Source organism: Gavialis gangeticus, unplaced genomic scaffold (genome assembly GCF_001723915.1).
Source record: "Gavialis gangeticus isolate Ggan-Ray unplaced genomic scaffold, GavGan_comp1, whole genome shotgun sequence".
NCBI classification, from domain to species: Eukaryota; Metazoa; Chordata; order Crocodylia; family Gavialidae; genus Gavialis; species Gavialis gangeticus.
Window position 1 is genome coordinate 46,435,209 of NW_017728998.1, and position 9,778 is coordinate 46,444,986.

At 40.4% G+C, this 9,778-nt stretch overlaps 1 protein-coding gene across 10 annotated transcripts in view; it reads left to right on the forward strand.

Moving 5' to 3' along the window:
- CNOT1 (CCR4-NOT transcription complex subunit 1) overlaps positions 1 to 9,778 on the forward strand; it is a 137,605-nt gene that overhangs the window by 93,199 nt on the left and 34,628 nt on the right. For all 10 annotated transcript variants that reach the window (XM_019505839.1, XM_019505844.1, XM_019505848.1 and 7 more), the window contains 7 exons: positions 487 to 717; positions 2,022 to 2,162; positions 3,687 to 3,866; positions 6,471 to 6,587; positions 6,941 to 7,051; positions 7,808 to 7,885; positions 8,212 to 8,389. In XM_019505839.1, coding sequence (XP_019361384.1) covers positions 487 to 717; positions 2,022 to 2,162; positions 3,687 to 3,866; positions 6,471 to 6,587; positions 6,941 to 7,051; positions 7,808 to 7,885; positions 8,212 to 8,389 — 1,036 coding nt within the window. The remainder of the gene's footprint in view (positions 1 to 486; positions 718 to 2,021; positions 2,163 to 3,686; positions 3,867 to 6,470; positions 6,588 to 6,940; positions 7,052 to 7,807; positions 7,886 to 8,211; positions 8,390 to 9,778) is intronic.

Genomic DNA, 9,778 nt, shown 5'->3' on the forward strand with positions numbered 1-9,778 from the left:
AAAATACACATTCTTTTCACAAATCCTTCCCTTGCATGTTTCTGGTAACCAGATCTGTAGGGTTAGGAATGGTGGGTCACTGTCTGTGGAACTTGAATAGTTGAGCTTTGTGGCATTCAACAGCAACTTGGGGATAGCATTTATGACTGAAGGTCACACCATTTAGCCCTTTTTTTCCCCAGTAAGACTTAAATAAATGGGGATAGGAAAGAAAAGGCTCATCCAGTAGAGCTGCCCTTCATAGAGATATTATGTTTAAGTTTTTTTGCTAATTCAGGCTTTAGGGAATGTACAGTAATTACAGTATTACACAGAGTTGTCTAGTTTTAAATCTGTTGGTGAAATTACCCAGGAACTTTCCTTGAAAATTTCAAGACCACAACTTTCTGTGAAGTGAGAAGCAGTAAAATGTAGAAGTGTCTGGGTGTTAGTACAGGTTTGCAGTTTCATTGCTGCGTGTGAATTTCACTTTTTGCCTTACTTCAGTACATTGAATATGGACAGCAATCCAGAGATCCTCCTGTGAAGATGCAGGGTTCAATCACCACCCCTGGAAGTATTGCACTTGCCCAGGCCCAAGCCCAGGCCCAGGTTCCAGCAAAAGCTCCTCTTGCTGGTCAAGTCAGCACTATAGTAACCACCTCAACCACCACCACTGTTGCAAAAACCATTACAATCACCCGACCAACTGGAGTCAGCTTCAAAAAAGATGTTCCGGTAAGCTCTATCATTATTGCATGCATTTCTTATTGTGCAATTGAAGAGTTGAGATCAGTGATTCTGAACAGGCTTTCAGTAGGAATGTTCTGTATTGTAGACTGCTGGGTTGCAATCCTGTTGATCCATATTTATGTCGTAAAAAACATTCAGCCTCTCAAATCCTAGACATGCATTTTAGAGGTATTTCCCTATTGATTTGGGAAACTGTGAATATGGTATTGAATAATTTCTTTAATTCCCAAAACAAAACTGCAGATCTGAAGCTTGCTTTTTCCCTTAAGGATTTCTTTTTCAGTGAAACTCTTGAAAAAGATAGCAGACTTTGCTTTCTGAGTTTAAGAATAAGCACCATATCTGTTCAACAAATACTTTGCCCATCTTTTTGGGGGGCTTATGTACAGCAAGGGTAGGGATCTTTTTTTCTTCCTTTTAATGTTACCTAAATCACTGAGAGAACTGTTACTGGAATTGGGTAATGTCCAGAAATGGGTAGCCAAAATTGTCATGGAGCCTGCTTGGAGCAGCAGCTGAAGTTTCTTACCAGATTCAGTTACAGTGCATTTGATAACAATCTAAAGCGTTTATGCTGCTTCATGTTAAAATCACGCTTGTAATTAAAACCTTTATATAGTGCCTCTCCATATCGCATGGAGTGTACCTGCACAGATTCTTAGCCCCGCACCTGCAACTCAGTTAGTTAATTTGGGTTGATTGCTGAGCCAAGTTTGCTTGACTTTTGTATTGGAGTTCTGCACAGATATGGAGACCACCTAGCTGGACCCAGTTGCAGTTTTACCCTCCAATTTTTTCTTTTTAAATGTGATTTAACACTGAAATGCTGTTAAGGAAAAGAAAGGTAAAACATACTGTTGTTTTCTTTCCTGTGTTAAAAATGTGTATATACCAGCAAGGTGGCTGTGCCTGTGGTAAATGCAGTTTTTAATAGTATACAAGCTTGTAATCTTCTTATAAAATAAACTTTGTTGAAGCTAACGTGACTTGCTTGCAGGCTAGTTTTCGACAATAACCCCCCCCCGCCACTCCTTTTCCCTTCCCAATTTTTCTTGCAAAAAAGCTAATTGTGTAAGAGATGCTGTGGTTTTCCTGGAATAGGGTTCTTGTTTAAACATACTTCTTGTCCGCCTATTCTGTTCCTCTCCCACCACACCCTGCTTTTCAGAAAGTGAAAAAGAAAGTGGTAACTTGAATAAACTAAACAAAAGCTTGCTTTGACTTTTCCTCTGTGACTCTTAAGACACTGTCCCTTCCATTTTTCCTAATCTGTTGTTTTATTCCTACAGCCTTCCATTAATACTACCAATATTGATACCTTGCTAGTTGCAACAGATCAAACAGAGAGAATTGTGGAACCCCCAGAAAATGTCCAGGAAAAAATCGCATTCATCTTCAACAATCTCTCTCAATCAAACATGACACAGAAGGTGTGTAACAGTGTTACCTTATTAGCCTTTTTCAGTATTCTGTTCTAAAGCTATGGATGAAGAGTGAAGTGAAACTTCTGTAAAAACAAACCTTAAAGATCTTCAATAGAATGTCTGTGTAAACAAATGTATGCTTTAACAAAAGACTAGTTTTTTAGAGTATCTCAGGGTCTGAGTTATAAGCCCTTTTCTTGCAGGAAAGATTTTATGGTCCAACTCTGATGTAAGCAAATCAGAGAAGTATTCCTTTTTAAAGAGCCACAAAATGTTTCCTTTATGACACCTGACACCCCCCACTCTGCACAAGCCCCCACTCTGCACAGTGGCTTCTGCTGCTGCACGCATCCCCAGGAGAGACATGGGGATCATGTACCCCCTGGATCTGCATGGGGTGACGGCGGGCAAGGGGCTGGGGGAGGGCTGCTCCAGCCTCTTCCTGGGTAGGGGAGGAGGGGAGGTGCCGGGGCTGTGCTCGGGGCAGGTGGTGGTGGCATTAGGAGGGAGTCTACGGGTGGCTATGTCAAACTTTGGGGTGGCTATAGCTTACCCTGTAACCCTCCCAGTACCACCCCAAGCACAGCCTGGGCCTGCCCTCTCCCCCAGCCAGGAAGAGGCTGCAATGGGCAACCTGTCTTTGCCCGCACAAATCCAGGAGACACATGCCCCCCCTTTCCTCCCCCAAGCAGTGTGGGGAGCTACCCCACGCCCCCCCAAAAGCCACCCACAGCTCCATTTCCCCCCACCTCCTCACTGTGGGGTCCTTGATCTGCCCCTTCCGTGTCCCTTCCCTCCCCCATGCCTCTTCCCCTCTACAGACTTAGGGGCTAAATGCTGCTCTCCAAGCTACCAGGCTGCATATTGGCAGTCAGAATCTGTATCAGCCAATATGGCTTGTTAATAATTGGCCATCAGTATTGGCCAAAAAAATCTTTATTGTTACACCCCTGATTGCTGTAATTCAGCTTAGAGATATCTAGGATCCAGTAACTCTTTGATAGTTAATTGCTGTCTGGAGTGATACTGCTTCATTTTTGCTAGTGATACAGCCTGTTGAATTAAAGCAGTGTACTGTCACATGCTCCAGCCTTTTTTCTTTTTTTTATCCTTTGGTGGAAACCCATCATGCTAGTAGGTATTTGGTTTTAAAAATAAAGTTTTGTATGATTAATAACATTTTGATGACTTGTCATGTGAAATGAGTGGATAGCATTAGTTAAACATCATTCCAACTTGCATTTTTTTGGTACTCAAATTTGAGCCATTTTACCACCATTTAATAGGTTGGGGTTTAGGGATGCCAATAGAACTGTAAAAACATGTATGGTAATACCACAGAAGGCTGTTGCCCTGTAGACAGGCAGGCCATGTTTGGGATTAAGTCAGTAGTTAAGGCTTCTGGAATTACTCAGTTTAAAAACACCAAATTCTGTTAAGAGCAGTATAGGTTATTTGGTTGTTACTGAACATAATTGCTTATACATCTTTTTGGTTTTTTTCATAATGCATGTGTTCCTTTGGCATTAGGTTGAGGAGCTGAAGGAAACTGTGAAAGAAGAGTTCATGCCTTGGGTTTCACAGTACCTTGTGATGAAAAGAGTCAGTATCGAGCCAAACTTTCACAGCTTGTATTCAAACTTCCTTGATACTCTTAAGAATCCAGAATTTAATAAGATGGTTCTGAATGAAACCTATAGAAATATCAAGGTAAGTAGCACAATTCCTTTCTAATGTGTAATAAAAGGCTGCACTCTTATCCATACTATGTTACCTATTTACCACATAAGGTGATATTTTTATTAACTTGGGGAAAATGTGCTAAGTGTTGTTGTGGCTCATCAGGTAGCCCTGTCTAGAGAATGGAAATGAATTGATTTTTGTGTATTTGCATTGCTGTTTTGGCTGGGAACTAGTTTCTCTAAAAGAGGATTAACTGGGCTGGGTGACCACAGTTTATGAAGATCTCTTGTACAGTAGAAAAGTTTGTTGATTATTTTTCTGAAAGTTTGCTGTCTTCTGATATCTAAAATGTGCAAAGTATTTTTCTTTGCCTGTTGGTAGCTTTTACAGATGCAGGTCTTTATAAGAACGCAATTTACATGACACATGTCTCTGAAAATTCAAAATGCATACTATTAATGTAACTGAACGGTTATAGAAAATCTTTACCTTTTGACAGCATTCTTTAAAGGCAGCTTGCCTGCGTGTGGTTCTCTCAAAGAAGCACAGGAAAGGTTATCTTCAGAAGTAATAGGGTTGTAGAAACTCAAGTAGAGTCCTGAATCAGTGAACAATCTACAGTTGCTCTTAATTTGCAACTTAGTTCAGAGAATCAAATAAGTTACCTATAGTTGTTAATAAGCAACTAACTCATCAAAACAGATAAAGGCCATTCTGAAACTAAATATGTAATATTAAGGAGTAAAAATTTTAGATAAAATGAGGGAGCTGGTATTGAAAATAACACATTTCTACCCTATTTTCATTAATATTTATTCTCCAAGGAATGTGGAGAGTCCCTTTAAAATATTTCTGAATTAGTTTGTTAGAATAACATCGACAGGAATACCAAAAGCTTGCTTTGGCTTGGTAACTTCAGCTATGTTTGAAAACTAAGGCATCAGTGTGTAAATTGGCTTTATGCTAAAGTATTTGTGCACTTTCCTTCAGTGACTTGTTGGCTTTTCATCACCATTTTTTAACATGCTGCCAGTTGGGGAGCTTTTAAACTGATAGCTGGGGAGATTGTAAAGTATGAAACCAGTTGAAATGTTATTTTTTCATTCTCAGTATAAATGGGGCTTTCTTCACAGTCTGTCCAAGAGAGTACGGACTGGTTAAAGGTCCTGTTTGGTAGGTGTAATTCAGAAGGAATTAAAGTGTTCCTGTTGCAACTGAACAGTACAACTAAACCCTTAGTGGAACAAAATATTTTGTAGTGCTGGAGTGCTCTTGCATCATGTCACTGCATGGTGTATTTATTTAACATGTTTCCATCCAAACTTATGACTGCTTTATAATTTACCAAAGTACAGAAGGTAAAATAAGACTTTCTTAAAGAAATGCATCTGTGCTAGAACTTGCAATTGCTTTAATTGTACCTTTGCAGGTTTTGTCACTCTTTTGATTAAGGAATTGTCTGTGCATAATAGCACCGAGTATGGAAATGGACTGGCTTACTTCTGAATAATTCCTAAATCAGACTTTTAAAAATTCTGTTTGTAAAGTATTGTTGCTAATCATCAAATTGTGTTGACTTTTGAATACTGGTATAGATAGTTTCTCACAATGGGATAATTTTTAGTTGTTAAAGATAAGGGGGGGCAATCTTCAGTGCAGGTGCCACAAGTGGCACAGGCAGCCTGTGTGTATGGCACGTGGCAGATTGGAGAGGGGATAGGCAGCGCAGCAGCGAGAGAGAGGAGGAAGCAGAGCAGCAAATTGGGCAGGGAAATAGAATTAGAGTGGCACTTGGAAGCTGACAGGGCTAATTGATGGCTTGCCTACATTGATAAAGGAGGTGTGAAGATAGTAGAAATTACTAGGAGCATTTATAAAAGTAGTTTGGGAGGAGCATCATCTGTATTGTTGGCCACAGAAGTTAGGGGAGAGGATTTAAAAGAAAAATCAGTGGAAATGCAGGTAGGGGGAAAACTACATTAAAACTTAATCAGGGTTGAAGAATGTTGTAGAAATGGAGCAGAGGAAACACAGAAAAACTAGGTGGTTTAGTAGTGCGTGTCAGCACTATTTTTAAACCTGTAGGTGGGGTTTCTTGCCACCATAGGTTACGCTGTAGTGCAAAAAAAATTCTTGGCTCTTCTGTGCACAGCTGATCTTGTGCCATTCAGCTGATGCTGTTGAAAGCTAAGGAACAGAACTAGCAGCAGAACTTCATAAGGTTTAAAGGTCTTAAGACATGCTTGTACTTTTTTAAAGAAACTAACAGTTTATGTCCTTTTTGACTACTTGAATGCCATTAGAGCAAGGGCTGTCTAGCTGTTGTGTGGAATTCATGGTTGGATGTGCCAGTCATGACATGGAGCTGATACTTTTTCAGATTTTGCTGTTTTACTTTAAGCCCCTTGAAAGAGAGAAACTTTTTTGTAACTTCCTTAACCAGGACAGTCTTGTGAGGGGAATGCATCCAAGAAGCTTGACCAACCATAGTTTTATTTTAATTTTTTCAAAGGATGATGTCATCCTTTATAGCTAGACTGCAGCTGGACATTTTACTGTTTGGAATTCAAAGCTTCCTGCAGTCCACATCGGGTGCTGAGTGTCTAAGCTGCTCTTTTAACTCTTTCCTAGGTGCTGCTGACATCTGATAAGGCTGCTGCCAACTTCTCAGACCGTTCCCTGTTAAAGAACCTTGGCCACTGGTTGGGAATGATCACATTGGCTAAAAATAAACCCATCTTGCACACAGTAAGCTTGCATTTAATGTTGGTGCCAAAAACAACATAACATGGACCTGAAGTAAAAAAGTTCTTTGGAACCTTGGTGCTTAGCAAATTTTGCTGAAGTTCAGAAATGTCATTCCATAGTTCATGAATTCTTTCATGAACACTGATATTTTTCTTACCAGAAAAGTTTCTAGACACTTAAATCCTTGCCAGAAATGTTTACACTTATGGTTGAAAATTCATATACAACTTAAATCTTTAATGTTGTGCACAAAACCAGAATGTTAAGGCTATGATGAAATTGTATCCTTGCACAGTTAGGTGTTTGTATTCCCCTGCAACTCTTCACATTCTGCTGATACTGCTTTGTTTCAGGATTTGGATGTGAAATCCTTACTTCTGGAAGCCTATGTCAAGGGACAGCAGGAGTTGCTTTATGTAGTGCCATTTGTTGCCAAAGTCTTAGAATCCAGTGTCAGGAGTGTGGTAAGTGACTGCAAGCCTGTTAAAGGAGACATAGTTCTTAAAGTGACAAAATAAATCTTGCCATGTAGCAGTTTGAAAAAAATGCTTAGTTTTAGGAAAAAAAAAATATTCTCCCACTTTGAGTACTTACATGCTATAATGGGGGTGCATGGAAAAAGAGGCTAGTGTTTTGTATTCTGTGTTGGCTGGATTGTGTGTGTGCTTGAACAGAACACTGTCCTGTTCTATTTTAACTAACAAAGGAATATCCTGAGGCCCTATCTTCTCTTAAGCCTCATTGGCTTGTGTGTCCCTTTCCTCTTCCTGGACCATCTCCTACAGCTCCTGGAATGGCACTACTGGCCTGTCTAATAGGAGCCCCTTCTAATATTCCTGTTGGGAATTTATGCTTCCTGGTTTTTAAATCCCTTTTGACGAGAAAAAATGTTCATTTTGGTATTATTTTAAGCATTTTGCTAAGCTACGTATATTGTGCTCCAAACATCAGTGACAAAACTACAGCCTTGCTCGCTTGCTCTGTCTGTCTGTCTGTCTGTCTGTCTGTCTGTCTGTCTGTCTGTCTGTCTGTCTGTCTGTCTGTCTGTCTGTCTGTCTGTCTGTCTGTCTGTCTGTCTGTCTGTCTGTCTGTCTGTCTTAAAAATGCAGAATGCTGTTACTGTGTAGGGTTTCATATTATGCTTTTAGTTGCTCCTTTTGGAAAAGAATGACTTTATCTAACATTCTTCTTCCTTATTCCAACTTCCTTTCCTTTCGTAGGTTTTCAGACCTCCAAACCCTTGGACGATGGCAATCATGAATGTATTAGCTGAGCTACATCAAGAGCATGACTTAAAAGTAAATAGACTTTTTTTTCTCCATTCACTGAGCACCTGGATTTTCCTAATTTACTAGCTTGGCAAATATGTAATAGATAAAAATGATTTCTCTTTAAAATACAGAAGATTAAAATTTGATAGGAGTTCTATAATATGGCAGAATTTAAATGAGTCAGCCTCATAACTTTGGTACTTCTACATAAGGACCATATGCAAAATATTTTTCTAATGCCTAAAGACTGTGTGTAACTAAACATGTTGGGGAGGAGTGGGCAGTGTAAATTATATTTATTTCTTTGTTAGCATAACCTTAACACAGTCAAATTGGAATAATTCATTGTATAGCTGAACCTGAAGTTTGAGATTGAGGTATTGTGCAAGAACCTTGCATTAGACATCAATGAGCTGAAACCTGGAAACCTCCTGAAAGATAAGGATCGATTGAAAAATCTGGATGAACAGTTGTCTGCTCCAAAGAAAGATGTAAAGCAGCCAGAGGAACTACCACCTATCACAACAACCAGTAAGCACTCTTCAGGTTTTGAATGCATTTTAGATGTGCAGTCTGTCTTCTGAAGTTAAAATGAGGCTGCTAAATTTACCTTCAGGAATAGATTTTAGTCTTAAATGGTATTTGACAAGAACAAAATCTTGGAAAAGTAAATGAATGCTGGAAGCTATAATGGGAGAGAGGCAGAGGGTAGGAGATTTTGGACCTGCCCTGGTCACTCCCCCTCAGCAGCCACTCTGCCACTGTGTGAGATGGGATTCAGAGTTAGATGGACCTACGCTGACCCAGCCACTGTCGGTTTTTAGGTTTTTCTTATGTAAAAGCTTCTAGACGTTTATCCACCTGCTTCAGTGTGTGTGGTGGCTGTGGACAGCAGCAGTCCTGCAGGTCCATAAAGAAGCCCTCATATTTTGCTCAGAGTGTTGCTGAACTATATAGTACAAGTAAAAAAAATCTGGCAGGTCACAATACCTCTCAATTTTGGGGGCTGGGAAGGGAGCATGAATTGAACACAAGAATTGAGGCCAGTCAGTCTCACCTCCATCCTTGGAAAAGTCTTTGAAAAGATTATTAAGGATCATATTTGTGCGAGTCCAGCAGGAAAAATAATGCAGCTGGGGAACCAGCATGGATTTGTAGCGGGTAGATCATGCCTGACCAATCTGGCTTTGTTTTATGACCAGGTCAAAAAATGCTTAGATGTAGGAGTAGAGGTGGATGTCGTTTTCTTAGATTTTTAGGAAGGCCTTCGGTACAGTATCCTATCCCATTCTCATAAAGAAATTAAGAGGCTATGACTTAAGTGCTCACATGGTCCAGTGGGTGGCAGACTGACCTGGGGGTCGCACCCAGAGGGTGGTAGTAGACGAGTTGGTATTGACCTGGAAGGGCTTAGTCCTTGGACTTGTACCCTTCAATATCTTCATCAGTGACTTGGATGTGGGTGTGAAGTATACTTTGTCCAAGTTTGCAGATGATGCTAAACTGGGAGGAAGTGAACGCTCCGGAGGGTAGGGAACAATTGTAGGCAGAGCAGGATAGGTTGGAAAAGTGGGTACAACACAATAGGATGCAGTAAAACAAGGACAAATGCAGAGTGCTGCACCTAGGGTGTAAAAATATCCAGCACACCTACTACCTGGGGAATGACCCTCTCAGAACAGAACCAGAAAAGGATCTCAGAGTCATAGTGGACTTTAAGATGAACATGAGTTGTCAGTGTGACAAAATCATCAGTTTCGTAATTTGTAGGGTCAGAAGGGACCTGAGCAGATCATCAAGTCCGGCCTCCTGCCATGGTAGGAAAAAGTACTGGGGTCAAACGACCCCAGCAAGGTGTTTATCTAGCCTCATCTTAAAGACCCCTAGGGTAGGAGCCAGCACCACTTCGCTTGGAAGTTG